Consider the following 20,624-nt stretch of genomic DNA (forward strand, 5'->3'; position numbering starts at 1 on the left):
GACCGCGCGTCTTGCTGAGAGATAATGTGTCTCGTTGGTTTGGGTACTTGTAAATTGTTTTGTCGTTATAAAAAGAAGCGGTTACCGTGTTCCAACGCACATGCTTTTCATAGTTTTAACAAAGGCACTCCACAAATAAAATAGATTTTACACTTGAAATTCTATGTTTAGTGATTTTTCTATACAGTACCATACACTAATGAAAATATTGTTCTTTCACCCCCCTCAAAATACGTTATTTTAATGTTGCCTAAGACCTTCATAAACACAACCAGATAATTATTTTTACGATCGCATATATGAAATATATTTGACTGTTAGAATGGGTCGACATTGGCACGAACAAGGCCAGTATAATATTGAATTTAAAAGTACTAAACCTCAAGTATTACATACTATAACGTATTACTTACTGATGCTGCAGTAGGGGCCACTCCAGCCAGGGGCACACTGGCACTCGAAGCCCTGACTGGTCTCCACACAGCTCCCTCTGTTAAAACAGGGCTCTGAAAGACAGGCATGCTCCGCTATGGACCGAGAGACAGAGCAAGAGGTAGATCGAGTGGGTAAAAGGGAGAGGGATGGGAGTGAGAAGGGAGAGAAAGAAAGGGGAGAGAGGTGGAGAACAGATAGAGAGTTAAACTCCTAAACTCGGGTTAGTTCTCACACTGCAGGAGGGTGGGGTGGGTTTTCCCCTCGTTCCCAGCGGCTTTCTCTGGCCCAGCTAGGCTACAACCAGTGGAGTGGAAAGCCCCTTTGACCTCTCACTAACCAGCTCTGGACCAGACCGCAAGACGAGGAGCGAGAGGGGGAAGAAGAGAGATAGGAAAAGATAAAGAGGAGTGCTGAGTGCAAGGGAAATAAACAGAACAAGAGAAAGAACAACATTTCTCACTGAGAAAAAGACACCAGAAAGAAAGCGAGAGACAGAAAGAGGGAGAGAAAGACAGAGGGTCCGTTCCCCCACTAGGCCGACGTAGTTAGAAAAAAACATCCCATCTCACTCTCACTAGCCCCCCCAGGGCCCTAGCCCTATAGCCTTAGCGTTTACTCTAGCCAGCTAGCAGGAAATCGTCTGTCACGGCATGCTGACCCGCCGAGCGACGTGCCGTGACTTCCACCCAAGCGTAAATCATTGTCCATCCCTTCGCGGGAGGACGAGAGAAGACAGGAGGGAAGAGAATAGCAAACTCAAGTCACGACGGATTCCTCCGCTCAAATCAATTAATGCTCTGCATTCTTTGGCTGGCAGATCGAGGGTAGCATCCCAAATGGCACCCTATTCTCTATATAATGCACTATGTCCCTGGTCAAAAGTAGTGCACTGAATAGGGTGCCATTTGGGACTCGAACCGAGGGGGGAGGCGAGAGGGAGATGACTGTTGATTGGTGTCAGCGGGCTAGGGGCAGGGGAGGAAGAGAGGGGGATATAGGGAGGGAGAGAAGGAGCACAGGAGGGGGGTTTAATGTTGTTGGGTCTGGCTGGGAGAGAAAAAGAAAAGGAGAATTCAGGCTTGGCTGGAAGCTGGAATCCCCCTCTTCTTTCCCTCGTTCTCTCCCTCCTTCCTCCTCTCTCTCCCTCCCTCCCTCCCTCGCTCTCAAGATGACCGGTGATAGTTTTCAAACCCTCGCTACAAACAGAGTGGCAACTGTCCCAGACAAACACAGAGCGGGCGTGTTTGACTGCCAACGCCTACAGGGAGCTTTCCCCTCAATTAGCTGAGTCATGCCTCCATTGACCCCCATACAAAACAAGGGCCATCTACTTATCCTAATGATCAAATTCGACCCAAATTCATTGAAACGTCAACTCAAAAAAACAAAGAAAAGACGACATGTAAAACTCTATGACATCCCTATGATCAAAACTCTAACTTAAACAATTGACACATTTCAACAACTTGAAGATGTGAGGTAACTGTTAGATTTGTTGATGAAGCTGGAATTACAATCCACCCTCACAGAAAGGTTAGCTCCGTTACTGCGTCTCCTTCCGTTCCCGTTTCCCTTGACGATACCTTAATGAGGTCGTCACCTCCTGGCCGGAGTGACGCGGGAGACCGCCCCACGAACGGAACCTCCCTGGATGGGGTTAAGCACGGGGCTGACCCCCCCTAACCCCTGAACCATGACCCCTCGACTTCCCACCCCGTCGCACCACATGACTCAGATCTCACCGACCAGTCTTGAGAAAACAAATACCTTTTTCTCTCTCAATCGTCACCAGAAAATGAAAAAAGTTGAGTGGGAGACAGGAGAGAGATTCTCCAACGTAGTAGATTAGCTGCGCTTGAGTGTCCAAGACTAATTTCCCTCTGGGACAATAAAGCTAATCTTATCCTATCTTGTTTTCTACTCCAATTTCACTCTCATAAGGAATAAACATCGAGTGTAACCAGACCCTAGACACTACAAGCGACTTACATATTGACACACACACGTATGTGTCTGTCAGGTGACTCACCTTTCTCGCAGTTGACACCAGAGTAGCCGTCAGGACAGGCACAGTGGTACTTGTCAGGTCCAGTGTTGCTGCAGGTCCCCATGTTCAGACAGGGCTGGAACGTACCACATGTGTTCAGGTCTGGAAGACAGGGAGGGAAAGTACGAGTGTGTTTATGAGGGCACCAGTTATCAGCTGTATATCTACAGAGCAGAGGGGTATACCACAAAGCAGGATCAATGAGTTAGCCAGCTAACTTAAATATATATATATATATATATATATATATATATTTAGGCATCTCTCACACACACACACACTGTCATTGACTCAACAACCAAAAACATCTAAGCTTAGCTTGAACCAGAAAATCAGTAGGCCTATTTATGGTTGTTATCAAAGTTAGCTGGCCAACTCAATGACCATGCTTTGTAGTATACCTCTCTGGTGTGTATTTGCATGCGTGCATGTGTATGCTTACCTTTGTCGCAGAGCTGGCCGCCAAAGTTTGTGTCACAGAGGCACTGCCACGGTTCCACGCAGCTTCCGTGCACACAGCCCGGGTGAGGGATGCACTTATCACAGTACTCGCCCTGCCAGCCGTACAGACACCTGCAGGGCACACACGCACTCGATAAGCATTCAATGCACGGGACAACCGATCTGCACTCCATAAGTATTCAATGCACGGGACAACCGATCTTAACAAAAATACACATTCGGTGCTCGACACTATCCCGCTTAAACACACACACAATGTAACACACACGCGAATGGGTTGGGCCGGGCCAAGGCTGCTCCTTGAGTAAGTAAAAGTGCTTGTCTGGACAGGGCACTAGCAGAGGTAAACTTTTCACTGAGTCATTAGGATAAGAGCGAATCGTATACACCCCCCCCCACCCCACACACACCACTTATCATTAATTCCTGGTATCCATGCCCAGCCCACCTTTGCTTCATGCAATGGATAACTATCCCAGATACGCTATACATACACCTCCTACCGAATACATAATTTGCTACTGAAAGGCTTGAATGAGAGCTGCAAAATCTATCAAAATGGAGGAAATATGAAACCATCAAAAAGTGCCCGTTTCACTGCAGCCTCTCGTAAGAATCAGATGTGTGTTTGAGTTCAGAAGAAGCCATAGAAGCGTCTCCAGAATCGCCACAACATGCTAACTTCTCCTACCGCCACCTCCGATTGTTTCTTGGCTGCGAGACTAAAAGGGCTAAATCAAAGCATTGCGCTGAAGGGAGGTGAAAGAGGGCGGGGAAACAGACAGGTGAAAGAAAGAAAAAAAATCCTTTGAATTTGACAGCGGTCTTCGAGACCAGATTCCACCACCGCCGCCATTAAGCTCTCACCACTCTGGGGGCCCCTGGCAAACGTGTGCAAAGGGGGGTCGCGATAATCTCCAACCACCCCACAAACTCCCTTCCCAAAACATGCAAAGGTTCAGGCCCTTCACAGCTCTGGATGACGGGAGGGGGATTCATTGGGTTGTGCTTAGTAGGGCACGCAATGTAAAACTTTAAAACAGTCACTTCCTGCTTCAGTCTGTTTCCTTCTGTTTGGTGCCTAACGAACACATCACGATCAAGGGTTGCGAGTTTGATTGCCACGTATATAACGTATACAGTGTTATCTAAGACACTGCCAAAAATGACTAGGTCTCCATCGAGTCTGATGCCAATCCAAAGTGGGCAGAACGCATGGTATTGGGAATTCCCCCTGCCAACGGTGTTATTTCCATGTGGAACAAGGGTGTTGCCGAGTGACAAGCCGCAGTGAGATTTTGAGTCTGGCTCTTTTCAGGGAGCTTTTTTTTACTAACTTAGGTCAGCTGAAAATGGTTGCGTTGGGAAAAGGTGTGCTTACTTGCAATCGCCGGGCAATTTACAGGAACCATGTTCAGTGCTGCAGCCTTGCCTGCAAATAGCTGAGAGAGATAGAAAGAGAACGAGGGAGGAAGTAAAAGGAGAAAGCGAGAGAGGGAGAGAAAGAAAGTCAAGTGTTGTGATGGTGAGAGTCAGCAAGAAATTCACAGGGGGGAAAAAAAAGTAAGAGTGACAAGAGAGAGAAAAAACAGGAAGAGTCAGCATGATGATGTCAGACAGCTCCCCCTCCCCCATCTCATCTCCAAACTCGTGGGAATGTCCTAAGCTCCAACCGGGGCAGTAATCCTACAAAATCCAAGACTTATCCTGCCATCGCTCCCCGCTAGGATACTAAGGCCTAAGGGGTGCGCTGGTGTGTAGCAAACAGCCCAAATTCCAAACGGCAACGCTAACTATTTGTAAAAGCCTGCCGGGCCAGCCGTGGCCAAAATCTGCTGCGTTAAGACAATATGCCCCCGTGTCAATGGGTGAAGAAGCCAGCTTGACCCCACCCCTAAATTATAGAATTTAGCCTAGTTTTCATTTGCTCTCTCTGGTCGGTTTCACCTCAACACAATTGCTGTCAATTGTGGGCCATTGTTACTTTCAATAGTTTTGGACTTGCCATAATGACAGCTTGCTAACAAAAGTCGCTAAAGCACAAGTTGCCCTTAAAAAGGCCCACTGTTATTTATATCATTTGAATTATATATTCCAATTGATTGTTGATGAATGTCACTTGATGAATGCCTTTTGAGCTTTGTTCAAATGTCTAGCCTCATGGAAAAAAATAAACTTCTTTAGCTTGACTTCACGTTGCTGTAAAATTACAGACAACTACTTTGGTTGAATCCCTCCCTCTTACCAGTGCTGCATTCTGGTCCAGACCACCCTTCGAGGCAGGTCTTGTTGCCATTGTGGTCGCAGTTGTAGTGGCCAAAAAAGTCGTTGCGCGGACGGCAGAACTTGTTGCAGCCGAAACCATAGTAGTGCTCGTCGCAGCTGACCCGGATCTGGTACTCGAACTGGCCCACCGGCCCGTTGTGCTTCAGGCTCTGCCACTGGCGGCTGGGGTTGATCATGCCCGACTGAACAGCCTTCTCGATCCTCTCGCCTCCCACGCCTGATGGAGGGAAATGGATTGCCGAGAGAGAGGAGTCAGAGGGACTGGTAGGAAACACATGGGCATAAGGTGGAGGCAAAGGCAAATGCAGTCATACAATACATACACAGAAGTCAACACATGATGTGAATGCCCATTCAGCGAGACCAAGCGTCTTGCTTTGGGTCATTTTAATGCCACTTCTCGGTCTTTACTAGTACAGGGTCTCCAAATATCAGTGGGTAAATGCCCAAATATGAATTGCCATCCAAGTCTACGGCTGCCAACAGACATAAGAGGTGATGCCCCCTTCTGTCCCTGCCCACCTTGCCACCCTTGCACCCAAACAAACTCTACTTCGCAGGGGTCAGCCCTCGAGGGAAAGGGGACGGCATCCCTACCATGCCAGCGCTGCCATGTCACTATGTTAGGGCAGTCACGGCCTCCTAATCCCATTTTCCATGAAGAAGTCCTCTGGTAGTCAAGAAATACAGGAAGGCAGTAATGCAAACGACACATTATTATATTTTTTTACTGTTGAAAACAGTCTGCCCACGTAAATTCTGTTCAGCCTCTGCGAGCTTTGACAAGGGGGCGCGAAAATGAACAAAAACTTAAGCGTCGAGTTTGTTTACTCTTTTCTTGGAGGGAAAGCTGCTTTGTTACGGCAGTGCTAGTTGTAGTGGTGGGCCGTAGTAGTAATATTCCATGCCGTTCTAGAACCCTGAGCGCCAATGTGGTATTTCGCCAGTGGAGTGCAAAGTGTGGTCGGGGTGAGGTGACGCCCTCTCACTACCTGAGGCCCGGAATAGTTTGACGGCGAGGGGGTTGTCATTTGGCAAAATGAACAAAATTAACCCAGGGTCCTCTAACCATTTTTTTTTTTTTTTAAAGACCTGGAAGCAAACTGTGACCCACCATATCAAACAGGAAAGCCCTGGGACGGTTGACGGTGGGAGAAATAGCCAACCTCAAGAAATTGTACTGTCCTGGTGATTTGACCAAACATTTAAACCTCTCAGTTCTGTGGTGAATACCGCTCGGGGCTACGAGTCGGCACCGACATGATAGTTACCTCGGTAACTTGTAATTTAAGCTTATGTAAGCACAATTTAGAGACGCTAACTCTAGACTAAGGTTAGCCGTAGCAGTGTATCTGGATAGCATTAGCAGCACAACTGTGATAGGCTTTAAATGAGTCTGCTTATTGGAGGCTAACTGGCCACGTGCCCAGAGCACTTAGCATGTTGACGCTAAGTGAGACGGTCAATATTTGGCCTGTCCTCGTTTGGCCCTCTTCCTTGGCAGACGTTTTCATTGATCTAGCTGGCTTGTTGTGTGTGCTTGTTGGCGGGAGGGCAATCGAAAAAATAAAGTCTTCAACCTCACACTAACCTTTTTGCATTTGGGCTTTATTGGCCCGAATGCGATGCTTAGTTTCATGCTCGGTGTAGACTTGGCTGTGGTGGAACTACTGCCCTGCCCTCCTCCTGGGCCAAAGCACACCTGGACAGGGGTCAGCGTACCCTGGGGCCGATTTAACACGGGAACTATAATGGTTCCCTGAGGATTGCCAAATGCAACACACAGCCTTAACTCCCACTGACTGCCTAACGGTCGGGCTGAAAACAAACAACGCTCAAATCTGTAGTGTGATCTCTCTCCATCTCCTCCTCACTAGTCTATACTACCGTCACTGTTTTCTGAATGAGAGTAGTGTGTAAAATGACAGTTGAGCGCTATATCGATGGTAGGGGAGTACGAGAGCCAGAAGGAACGACTCAAGGTTCTTTATGCTTGATAGTTTTCTGCCCAATGTTGGTCAGTAATGCCAACCAATGGCTTTTCAAATGGGGGAGGGGGGGTGAATGTGAGTATCATAAAGGCCAGTGTGTGAGTGTGTACCCCACACACACAGAATGGTGGCATGACCATGGCCTGCACCTGCCATCAGCCTTTAAATACATTTTTATAAGCACAAGTAAAATTCCCCTGCCCCCCACCCCCCAAATGTCCCTTACCAAGAAATTAAGCCCCCCACCCAACACACACACACCTCTGCCCCTTTACAGGTTCCTTATTTTTGTCCTGGGATCACCACTTCCAGGTCACGGGTTCATGTTGCTTTTGTAATGTGAAACCGAATGGAATTAATATATATATATATATATATAGTAGTAGTAACATAATGGTGGGGGATAATACTCACTGCCCGTAGAAGAGTCGTTGTTGAAGTCCAAGGCCTCCACGATCAACGTATAGGACCTCTGGAGAGAGAGAACATTGATAAGACAGAGAGAGGTGCCAGGTAAAATAAGTCACAGCTGCGTTAGTCCTTTCACCCCTGGCTGATACAGGTTTACTTTCAGATTCCTTTCTGCATAGTTCCTGCTAACAGACTTGTCTAGAGGCTACTTCTTATTTAGCCTACTGTTTGACTGGACATAACATATTGGCAGAAATCTAAAGAATTGGGGAAGAGAAAGTCCCATCTGAGGAAATAACAGTTCTTAGATCTGGTATAACATTAATGCAGCGTGTACCTTGATCAATAAAACAAAACATTTATTTATAGGCACACATTCACAGGGAATAGCGTAAATACAGCCAAACTCCTTCCCATTCGTGAGCGCACACACACACACCAGAGAGCCGCAAGCGAGTGGGTATGGTGGCGTTTAACGCCGTGTCTGTCCATTGGCCGTTCTCCATATGTTGCAGATTAGAGAGAGTTCGGCTATCCCCCCCCCCCCCCCCCCCCCCCCGAGGCGCCAGCAGCCCTCTGATCTGGGCGGGCTAAGCCACTCTCCCTTCCAGCAACCCACCCCAAAACTAACCCACTGCTTTCTCCTCCCCGGATAGAGAGAGATCAAGGGTGGCGATAGAGCAAACCGCTGGCATTGTTTAAAAACCATCCTGGGTTCCTTTGCTATATTTTCCCCTTCCAGTGCACTGTGAGTAGTTGTGTGTGGAGCGACTTGAGGGCGCTGTAATAGGTAGAATAGAATGGTTTTGAGGTAGTGGGTTTGCATCTCTGGTGTGTGTGTGTGTGTGTGTGTGTGTGTAAAAGGCCATTTCAGTGTGTGTATACTTGTGTGTGCGTCATGGGGACGGGGGTCCATTATTTCGGCACCTCTTTGAAACTCTGTCTCTCTTAAGGCCCCCATCGCTCTCACCGGTATCGGATAACAGACAGCGGAGAGCCGTGGAGGGCTGGGCTGAGGGGGGGGGGGGGGGGGGGAGTGTGTGTGCCAAGAGTGTGTGTATGCGGGCCTTCATTCATTTGAGACTGTTGTGTACAGGATCATGAGTTCCCATCTGGGTGCATCATATATCGGTTTGTGTGCACGCTAATAAGTGTACGTGCGTGCCTGAATGCAAGTGTGTGTGGGTCCATACTTGGCTCCAGTCAGAGGGCCTCTCTCCACTCGCGACACTCACTTGCCAACATTCACATGAGCACTCCTTGTAGCACTTGTCAATGAAGCTCCAAAAATATGAGAGGGGAGGCAAAGAGTGTGTGGTGGTGGAAACGGGGGGTGATGAGGGGGTTGGGGTGGTCGGGGCAGACAGCACTCGCTCGTTCTTTCCCTTGGAGGCATGCCCGGCCTCTTGTGTGGGGCTTACGGCCTTGCCACTTTGTCCCATTTAAACAAACACGACGCTGGTTCGCTGGCACACATAGCCCTGCACAGCCTAGCAGCTAGCTACATTGTTCCATTGAATCACCGATCGTTATCTTATATGGATGTCAGTCTAATTACTGGTTATTACTCCCAGGGAATCCAGATGATGTCCAGATTTGGGGGAAACCACACGGCAGCTCCAGCTGTGTGCGCAGCCATTTTGCATATCCCGATTCGTGATGATAACCATTGAAAATGTAGAGACAAGCTAAACAGTGGGAGCCAACTCAACTTTCTTGTACTACCCAAAGCTTGGGAATTTCACTTGGCTAGCTTCACAATTTAAAAATCACTGTCCTTAAATAAACTCCAGTCAAAACGGTTCTTTCCTCACAAATATCAAAGAAAAATCATTTCAAAACATTTCCCCCTCCCAAACCCATTCGGTTAGTACATGCCACCGTGCGACTGTGCCAAAGTAATGTTTACCAAAACGGTAAATAGCAGCCAGGTAAGAAAGCAAAGCACACCATCCCTTCTTTCCCCCAGACTAGTGGTGCCTCGCCCACTTTCTCCCCTACGTCACGCCCTCCTTCCTGCAATACGATTGAGTATTTTTGGATCGGTGCCCAACTACATGTTTCGTACCCAGTTTTGGTTGAGGACAGAGGCACGGCCGGGCGCTTTCATTAGGCTGAGATAAGTGTGGGAAAAAGCAAGTGAAATGAGCAGACAAGCCTGGGCACGTCCAGGAAGGGAGTAGGCAGGGTGAGTAAGTGCCTGTGTTGTGCAGAGCAGTAGGAGCAAGGCTCACGCTATGGTGGCCTGATTGGCCTCTACCTATACAGGGAAACTGATAAGGCTATTATTTTGGGGGGGAAGAAAGGATAAAATCATCGTTGCCCACATTGAACGAAACCACAATTGTGGATTTTTTTAAATCATGCTTTTTTCACCACCGGAAGCCCTTTATCAAAGGTCAACTGATATGGGGCCAGTTTCACAGACACAGATTAAGCCTAGTCCTGGACTATAAACACATTTAATGGAAATCCTGCAGTGCAATCTTTTTGTTGGTCCAGGACTAGTCTTAAGTCGATGTCTAGGAAACCAGCCAATAGTGTTTTGACATTTACAAGCTTTCAATGCTTCTCGAACATAAAATGTCCAGTATGTGTGTCGGGTCAAAATGTCCAGTTTGACATAAACACTCAAATGAAACGTCTACCTGGAAGTGTTGTGCTGAAGATACAAGCAGGCTGTTCGGATTACCCTCACCTCATAAGTCACTGTGTGCTTTTCAGCTTTGTACTGTCGGACCTCTCTCTCTTTATTAGGCATTCCCCCTGCCTCTCCTGAACACACACACACACTAGGCCAGATGCAAGGTAGATGAGGCTTTTACGACAGTAAGGGAGACGGAGAGAGGGATGGAGAGAAACAGAAAGAGACATGGGGAAACAGAGGCAGACAGATGGATTGGAGAGAGAAAATAGAACGAGAGATGAGCGAGACTAATAGAATAATCCTTGCTGAGAAGTGAGAGTGAAAAACAACAACAAATGAACAGAGAAAAAAAAATCCTAGCATCAATGTTGTCACTCTGGCTGAACTCCAGCCCGCTGTTTGACCGTGGGTGGTGGGGGGGGGTCTATCCCCACTGGCCTCTATCCTTCTCTAGGCTTTGGCTCTGGGGGCTGCTGGCTGGTGGAATAATAGGCCTACCGGCATTACGCGAGTAAGGCAACCGATGGGCCATAGGGGCCGAACTTCAAAATAATGGCAACTTCAGCACAACGGTTTAGTCAGGGAGCCGCCGAACGAACCGCGGCACTGCTGAGTCTACTGCTGCGTCCTGTTGCTTCCCCCCAGCCACATTATTCCCATCCTGGCCTCCCATTATCTCCCATAATCCTCGCTGCCAGCCCGAGGCTATTGTTCAGCCCCCCCTCCTGTTAATATAAGCTGTCACTGCTTCTGTCTGGCTAGGGCCGTCAAGCCAGGGGCCGAGAGAGAGGAGAGTAGAGGAGAGAGAGGAGAGTAGAGAGCTCCTCTCTCCAAGCTCTAAAAAGAATGAGAGGAGAACAGTGGCCTGTGTCACATGTGAGAGTTCAAAAAGGAGAGGGGGAAAATAGGGGGAATGAAAGTTCAACAACCGCAAGTAAGATGTTGTTGGCGATACTTTTGGCCATGGCAAGAGGCTGCCATTTGAGGGCCCAATAAACAGACTGACGCACAGAGTGAGGTTGTCTTGGTTCGCCCGTGCCAATTTGGGGTCGGGGTTGTGGACGTATAAAACAGACCCAGGGCCACTCTAGCCTAGCCCAAAACGTCTAGCCAAGCCTGGGGTGTATTTTTCACTAGGAACTAACAGAAGCAAACGGACCAAAGTGGGGAGGGACGTACCTAAAGTCATTCAATTAGAAACTAATTTTTGTTGCAAAATGTTTTCCGTAGTTAAATGTTTTTCTATGGTGTGCACTAATGAATACGCCCCTGCTTCTTCGAAGTAAGGGGACGGTGACTGCTTAATTTAACACACCAGTTACTATAGGGTGGCGGGGTTAAAAAGATGGAATGTCTTGGGACCAGTCAAGCGCAACCGCCCAGGTTGACAAAGGGCGGTGGGGGAACAAGAGGCCTTTATACTGCCTGTGTTAAGGTCAGGGGCGAGGGTACACGCCCAGACCTTTGTGACTTAGGCAATGTCGACTGCCCCTATACAGTAGTGGCATCGTGTCCTAAACGCTGGCTGACGGTTCAGTTTATGAAATATTTGGGAATATTCCATACTCAGGAATCTCAAGTGTCCACACCTGTGCTAAACAGAACAAAATTTTGGCATAGTTCCAAAAGCCCCCTATTTCTAGGAATATCCTCTTGACAATCGACCTAGAGTTAAAACATGTTTTTATCCAGATCATGATTCTATATGAATATCAATATAAATCCAACATAGTGTTCTCCATTGTGGAAGGGCTAAGTAAAGGGTTTGGAGGGGGGAAAAAAAGCTGTCTCCATCAACCATGCCCCCCTTGCAGATGCTCTCCTCCCTCTCTTGCTCCCAGTTCCATTTCTCCCAGTGGGAGGCCTCGTTACCTAGCAACTCCCTCAAACATCCAATCACTTCATCCCATTGATGACCTGGCACCTCTTCATTGAATGCTGATGAGGCACAAATTTACAATTCATACAAAACAGGGGTTATTGTATGACCACAAATTTAAGTGTGAAAAAAAAAAAAGAGCCAATCCCCCCCATTCAATATTTCATTAAGTTTTCCCCTGAGCTTGTCTTTGTTGTATTTCTGGGCGAACAATCTTGAGCAATTAACCACGTTTCCAAATTGCTAGGTAGAAATTGGATGGAAAAGAAAATATGCAATAGGACAATGGCTTTTTAGCTAGGTCTTTTCATAGTGATATTGGAGCATGTCTAGAAAACCATTTGGGGGCCACATCATTGTGTGTCCAAAACATATTTTGATGCTGCCAGGGCAACTTATCTGCATTGAAATATCATCCCTCCACTTTGGTTGTCATGTTCTTAGGTCAACTATAGCCTAATCCTTGAAAATAATTGCTGTGTACAACTAGCCTACCTCATTCAAGAGTTTTCCTCTCAATTCTCAAAGACTACAGTATAACCTCACAGAGCCACAGGAAGAAAATGAGCTCAAAACATGGATGGCGTCATGTCAATTATGGCATGGTAAAAAAGTGAACAGTCAATCTGAGGAATGTGTATAGTTAAGTGAGTGAAGTCTCTGCTTCCTGGGAGCGCACTGTGTGTAAATGCCGTGGCTAGATAACCTAGCTGTTTTATTGGCTATTCTTGCACAAGCCATTGTTTGAGGCTCGGCTAATGGTCGCGCTCTTTAGGAAGAGACAGTGGGGAATGAATCCCGTTTAGGCAGCGCGTCACTGGTAGAATGATGCGACGCTACAGCTCTTCGTAAACGATTAAACCTCTTTGGAATTGCCCATTTTGGTTTAACATTTCAGCCTATTCCCAATAACTATCGCATGAACACTAGTGGTGAGTATTCAGACAGCGCAACGCTTATGGATGAACTCACTTTATTCTCTGCCAATCTGACTGAACAATAATATACTGTTTTTGTAAGAATAAGGTTACCCCCTAAAAAAACGTTACCGTGTCTTGTGGCCCATGAACTCGCCTGCCTCACATGCCATGTTGACATATCCAAAAGTTACTTAATTTGCCCATCGTTTTTGTAGTCTATTCATGTCTATTAATCTAAATTGCACTTTGCTGAGACAAAATATTTGAGGGTTCAAGTTCTCAGCAAACTCGCGCGCCCGAGAGGGAGAACGTGTTACATAAACATAACGACACAATCAACTCACCGGCCAAGCGAAGCTGAAAGGTAACACAATCCTCGACTTGTCATTCCTCGACTTCTCACTCCTCACGTTCCGCAAAGAAAAAGTATTCCCTCCGACCACGGGTGTTGAAGCCGTCCCGAAACTGCATGGGCCCGCCGAAGAGACCTTCAACTGGTACTCCTTTAGACACACTTTAAAATAGGTATCACACTCGTCCCTCGTGCATTTGCGATCTGCGGCATTCCGAGATCCATCGCAGCACACGCCAGTCTGCAGTTCGCCATTCACGTTCTGCATCGACACAATTTGCAATTCGAAGTGTCCTGATGCCACAGCCACCTGTTTTGGGGGAAAAAATGTGCAACATTACTTGATTTGAATGCGTCTTGCCTTTTGATACCTTCATTTCAAAATGTCAATCAACATGCATGCAAGCTTGAATATTTCCAACTGTAGAAGTAACGTTAGCTAACAGCTAAATAGGACGTAGATAGCTGCAACAAATCTTACCCAAGCTAAAGTAGGTAGATAAAATGTTTGTTAGCAAGCTAATATCGACATTAGCTAAGTGTGTGATTTGTAGTTACTAACTTGCAACAAACTATTGCAAAGAAACCCTCACTGTTATTTTACAGAGGAACGCGTTACTGCTGTTATTTTGGAACTTTGGAAAATCAAATTGATGGTGACATGAAAACATGCTCAAGTTCTGTAGCGCATCCTCCTAAACCCACAACCAGTTTTTGAAAATGTGCATGTTGAAAACTGTCAAATTAGAGCAATATTCTATGGACAAAAGGTTAGAAATAGGCTTGAATATTCACGTACCTTCATCCACATGCATTGCAAGAAGACATGAATAGAAAAAGCAGCACAGCTTGAACTCGGTCTCAAAATCATGCCTTCTGTTTGATAGTGCCGTTTGCTGCGAAACTAAAAGTCCGGCCGACCTACGGCTCTATATACTCCTCCGATTTGAACATGCACGAGTGGAGAACAACACCTTTTGAAAAGAGCATAGGTTTCCAATGCAAAATGACCTGCCCCCTTGTCTCACTCTTTTGTCCTTCCAACTATTGTTCTTTTTCTTCATATATTTCTGATCGCCTCTGATACAACAATACCCACGAGCTAAGAAAGCGCCGTCTGTGTCCGAATGACTGTCCCAGACTTTACAGCAAGTTCAGGGGAAGAGGGGGCGGGGGCAAACCAAGTTGCTGTTTAATATTCATAAGTAGGAGAGGCCCTGAGATCGAAGCCACACCCAATGTTGAATATGCATGTCTGTCCTGCATCGTGTGTTTACTCCACAATCAACTGGGCAAGTGCCATCATACTTTCAAATAAGTCCATAGAGCACACAGAAAAGTACTTAGTATTTGGTTCATAATTATACATTGAGATTAAGCCTTGTGCAGTGGGCGTATTGATCTTGTGTTGTGTAAACCAATCTGGTGGTAATGAGCAAGATAGTTAATTATTCTGCTTTTATTGGTCAACATTTACATATTCTAACGGGGCTACTAAACCTGACCAAGATGACACAATGATGTGAAAACCCCTTGATATCTCTGACAAGTACATAGGATATGTCCAACAAAATTCATGCATATTCGCAGGAAAGCCATTTGATGATGTAGCCATCATCATCATGTGTCTTATTGTCTTGTTTGACAAGGAACATGCCTGCATCCTCATACATCTACTGCCTATTTTCAGTGAGCTGAGATCCGTATGATCCACATTAATATCGTATTATGTTGCGGATACCCCTATAGTTGACCCCACTGACACGGCCATTGTGGAGCCCAGTGACAAAGAAAGCCGAGCTATGTCTCCAAATCCCAAACGGACAGCTGTGTGGTATAAGGAGATTTGCTGTTTTTCTGTGGTTGTCCCACAAATTATGATTGACAAACCAGGAGGACACCCGTGAGGGTAAGGGGAGACTTACCGCCGGGTCCACCTATTGCGGTGACTGTGAGAGCCCTTTTTCCAAACGAAGTCGCTCCCTATTCAAAATTACAGCATGAGAATAATCCCATAATGGGGAGTGCACTGGAGAGCGATGGGAGGGTGAAGGGGTGTAGTAAGGGGGTCATTGATTCCTGTATGAAATAGAGACAAAGGTGGGACAGTCTTTATTCTCAAATTAGAGCAGCTGGGTTCTTCCCCCTTAAAGAGCCCCCATGAATAGATTATGGCCCCTTAACTCAATAGAGACAACCCCCCGCTTTGCATTGGGGAAAGTGTCGCCTGGATAACTGCGTGACATTTACCCGACGACAACAACAGAGAAGGAGGGTTTAATGAGGCAAAGATAGGCCCCCAAAGGTTTTCAATGGATTAAGTCGACGGTTGTGGTCGAACGACAAACCTCTCTGCTCGTGCCTCGGTGATTCGGCTAAATCTGAAAAGGCAAGTGGGCTGCTACTGCCTGCCTGCTGCCCGCAGGAATCAAATCTCTGCGACGGTTGTCGTTTCGTCCATTCACTCTGTTCTCAATCTACTTAGGGAAAGGAGACAGCATGCGCTCTATGATCCTGATGAAAGCTTTGCTTCGCTCCTGGCAAAGAAGAAAGAGAAGCCATTGGAGCAAAAGCCAGTGGTTAGGGGTTAAGCTGATATGGCGCCCACTTGCATCTGGTGTTTTGGGCCTTGCAGTGCCCCTTCGGTCTAGTCAATGTGCGAACAAAAGCATGATGAGAAAATTGTATCCAACGCAAGCACGTGCTACAACCAGAAGTCTGAATATACTGTATGACATGTCCATTGATTATTTTGTCTCCAGGATTCTTTTACAAACCAGATCATTTTGACTCATTGATGTAGATAGAGTCCCTCAGCATTTTGGGGTGCATGACGCCTGGGGACCTCAAATCCTCAACCTGATGTGCTGTAAGGTTGAGGATTTGAGGTCCCCGGGCGCCATACATCCCAAAAATCTGAGAGGCCACAAAGTATGGATGGTTGTGGGGTGGTACGGAGGTTTGAGAATTTAGCATTTTTTAAACACCTGAAACACATTTTTTCCTGCAATCTAGAGCCATAGTCATTATGCTTAATTCTATGTAAAAAATATGTTTAATTTTCTGAATATCTCAACATACCTTTTGAGATGTCTGTATCCTCCTGACTGGAACCTAAATATGCTTCTCTGCATCTCTGCTAAAATCTAGGTAAAAGATTGAAGGAATGTGAGTCTTATACATTTAGTAATTGCTTGCTTTTCTAAAGTCTACCAACATTGACAGCAGGCATGCCAGCTAAGATTGTTTGACAAGCTAGCTACTCTAACTTCATTGGTAGCTAGTTATGAGGTTGGGAGATTGGGAACCTATCTGGGCTATCTAAAGCCAACTTCATAATATTGCCAGGTGGCTAGTAGTATTACAGAGAAAAAATACATGTGCTGAGCACTTGTTGGCTGCTTTTCCTTCACTCTGCAGTCCAACTCATCCCAACCATCAAGGCAAATGGTGGCTACTTTGAAGAATCTCATATATTTTGATTTGTTTAACAATTTTTTGGTAACTACATGATTCCATATGTGTTATTTCATAGTTGTGATGTCTTCACTATTATTCTACAATGTAAAACATAGTAAAAATAAAGAAAAACCCTTGAATGAGTAGGTGTTTCCAAACTTTTGACTGGTACTGTATATGTATACAGAAGTATGTGGACACCCCTTCAAATTAGTAGATTCGGCTATTTCAGTCACACCCATTGCTGACAGGTGTATAAAATCAAGCACACAGCCATGCACTCTCCATAGACATTGGCAGTAGAATGGCCCGTACTGAAGAGCTCAGTGACTTTCAACATGGCACCATCATAAGATGCCACATTTCCAACAAGTTCGTTATTAAATTTTCTGCCCTGCTAGAGCTGCCCCGGTCAACTGTAAGTGCTGTTATTGTGAAGTGGAATCATCTAGGAGCAACAACGGCTCAGCCATGAAGTGGTAGGCCACACAAGCCCAGAGAACGGGACCTATGAGTGCTGAAGCGCGTAGCGCGTAAAAATCGTCTGTCCTAGGATGCAACACTCATTACCGAGTTCCAAACTACCTCTGGAAGCAACGTCAGCACAAGAACTGTTCCGTCGGCTGCTTCATGAAATGGGTTTCCATGGCCGTGCAGCCGCACACAAGCCTAAAATCACCATGCGCAATGCCAAGTGTCGGCTGGAGTGGTGTAATGCTCGCCGCCATTGGACTCTGGAGCAGTGGAAATGCATTTTCTGGAGTGATTAATCACGCTTCACCATCTTTCTGGCAGTCCAACGGACAAATCTTGGTTTGGCGGATACCAGGAGAACGCTACCTGCTCCAATGCTTAGTACGAACTGTAAAGTTTGGTGGAGAAAGAGTAATGGTCTGCGGCTGTTTTTCATGGTTCAGGATAGGCCCCTTAGTTCCAGTGAAGGGAAATCTTAACGCTGCAACATACAATTACATTTTAGACGATTCTGTGCTTCCAACTTTGTGGCAACAGTTTGGGGAAAGCCCTTTCCTGTTTCAGCATGACAATGTCCCAGTGCACAAAGTGAGGTCCATACAGAAATGATGTGGAAGAACTTGACTGGCCTGCACAGTGCCCTGACCTTAACTCCATCGAACACCTTTGGGATGAATTGGAACGCTGACTGATATATATATATATATATATATATATATATATATATATGTGTGTGTGTGTGTGTGTATATATATATATATATATATATATATATATATATATATATGTATATATATATATATATATGTGTGTATATATATATATGTGTGTGTATATATATATATATATATATATATATATATATATATATATGTATATATATATATATATATACACACATATATATATATGTGTATATACACTACATGACCAAAAGTATGTGGACACCTGCTCGTTAAACATCTCATTCCAAAATCATGGGCATTAATATAGAGTTGGTCCCCCTTTTGCTACTATAACACCCTCCCTCCACTCTTCTGGGAAGGCTTTCCACTAGATGTTGGAACATTGCTGCAGGGACTTGCTTCCAATCAGCCACAAGAGCATTAGTGAGGTCGGGCACTGATGTGGGTGATTAGACCTGTCTCGTCTAGAATGCCATTGTATGCTGTAGAATTAAGATTTCCCTTCACTGGAACTAAGGAGCCTAGCCTGAACCATGAAAAACAGCCCCAGACCATTATTTCTCCTCCACCAAACTTTACAATTGGCACTATGCATTTGGGCAGGTAGCATTCTCCTGGCATCTGTCAAACACAGATACGTCCGTCAGACTGCCAGATGGTGAATCGTGATTCATCGTTTCAACTGCTCCAGAGTCCAATGGCGGCGAGCTTTACACCACTCCAGCCGACGCTTGGCATTGCGCATGGTGATCTTAGGCTTGTGTGCGGCTGCCCGGCCATGGAAACACATTTCATGAAGCTCACAACTAACAGTTTCTGTGCTGACGTTGCTTCCAGAGACAGTTTGGAACTCGGTAGTGAGTGTTGCATCCGAGGACAGACAATTTTTTACGTGCTTCGCACTTCAGCACTCATAGGTCCCGTTCTCTGAGCTTGTGTCGCTATATATAAAACAATGGATGCATCTCAATAGTGTAAAGTTTCTTGCTCTCCTCATCTCTTCTCCTTAATCTGCACTTCATCCACAATACGCAGGGTGACTCTCACGTAGTTCCTTTCATTCACCCTCCAGTCATTTCCTCTTGGTGATGATGAAAGAAAGGAGACGAGGAGAGGATGCCACTTCAGACTATTGAGATGCATGCAGCCAGTGTGTAGCACAGGGGGGAGCGGAAGGTAGTTGTGGTTGCTTTTAGATGGCTCCATCACGTGTGTGTGGCTTTACGAGCTGAGAGAGAGACTGAGGCAGGGTGGTGTAGGAGAGATTGTCTTCTGAGCAGTTGTTAAACAAGTTGTGTAACCCTTTGTTACCGTACTTATGCTTCCCAGGTCAAGGGTTTCTCATCATAACATTGTACAGGATTGTGCAAAAAGGTTTGCCAATTCCAAGTATATCAACCAATAAGCTTCAGAAATGGTTTGGGCTACTTCCCACATGACATTTATGTAATTTAGCTGACACTCTTATCCAGAGCGACTTACAGGAGCAATTAGGGTTAAGTGACTTGCTCAAGGGCACATAGACAGATTTTTCACCTAGTCGGCTCAGAGATTCTCTGGCCCAACACTCTTAACTGCTAGGCTACCTGCCACCCACAGCACACTGATAATCCCAGACCTAGGAAACGTTTGGGTATCACTATTCTAATTTCATGTGCTGTCTGTCCAGTATAGAGCTCACCAGTTTGCAGTTGTAAAAAAACGGAAATTAGTTACCTCTGGTTTGTTCAGCCATTTCTATGGGGAAAATGAATGGGGAAAGAATAGGGGTTGGTATAAATGCCAAAAATAAGGGCTGAGGTGAACACAGGCTTAGGAGATCTTAGAAGTTTGGTTCTATGAGATAATATCAGTCAGTTAACATGACCTTTATGAATTATGAAGCCTTTATGTGCTTTATGTCCTTTTTTTGATGACATAAATGCATCAAAATTCACAAAAAAAGTGAAGTTAGCTGATTCAGATGATCTCATAGGACAACATGTATAGGATCTCTTAAGACTGTGTTTACCATTGACCTTATTTTCGGCGTTTATTCAAAACCCCTCCAAAAACTCTATTCATTTCCACATAGGTTTTGTCCAACTAACCATGGTGGAGTTAGTGCATACAACAATTTGCCATTACTATTGCTCTCTGTTCACCTTCCTTACCCCACGGTTCAAATAACAAGGGGGCTAGGCACCCCCATAGCAAATCAGCCCCCCCTTAACAATTGAAATATCATTGTTGGCCACCTCCCAAATTGTCAAAGATATCTACATCCCCCAAGAGAAGTACTCTCAAGAGAGGGAGCACACCCTCAAGTCTATTTTTAACTATTCTCCTTACTTACGCCACCCCCTGGTGGTGGTGTGTAAAGATACCTTATTGTCATACATTGCTAGATGGACAATATCATTGATGGGCTTTCTTCTTTTGCAAACGACTAAAGCCTTGTTCACACTGCTGGCTTTAATGCTCAAATCAGTTTTGTCTTCAAATCTGTTTGGGACTACTGACTGTCCAAACAGCAAGTTACAAGTGGCTAAATCGAATTTGTGTGTGTTCAGACAGCAGTCATTCGCTGACACGG

General features: G+C 45.7%; 1 protein-coding gene across 1 annotated transcript in view; it reads right to left on the reverse strand.

The window, feature by feature from the left end:
* Positions 1-14,540, reverse strand: part of LOC120032844 (protein jagged-1b-like) — a 32,649-nt gene extending 18,109 nt beyond the window's left edge. Inside the window, exons 1-8 of the mRNA XM_038979055.1 lie at positions 14,230-14,540; positions 13,423-13,740; positions 7,636-7,693; positions 5,190-5,447; positions 4,326-4,386; positions 2,925-3,055; positions 2,465-2,584; positions 414-527 (exon numbers count right to left, since the gene is read on the reverse strand). Of these exons, the coding sequence (XP_038834983.1) occupies positions 414-527; positions 2,465-2,584; positions 2,925-3,055; positions 4,326-4,386; positions 5,190-5,447; positions 7,636-7,693; positions 13,423-13,740; positions 14,230-14,301 (1,132 nt within the window). The 5' untranslated portion in view covers positions 14,302-14,540. The remainder of the gene's footprint in view (positions 1-413; positions 528-2,464; positions 2,585-2,924; positions 3,056-4,325; positions 4,387-5,189; positions 5,448-7,635; positions 7,694-13,422; positions 13,741-14,229) is intronic.
* Between the last annotated feature and the right edge of the window lie 6,084 nt (positions 14,541-20,624).

This window comes from Salvelinus namaycush, chromosome 39, assembly GCF_016432855.1.
Source record: "Salvelinus namaycush isolate Seneca chromosome 39, SaNama_1.0, whole genome shotgun sequence".
Lineage (NCBI taxonomy): Eukaryota > Metazoa > Chordata > Actinopteri > Salmoniformes > Salmonidae > Salvelinus > Salvelinus namaycush.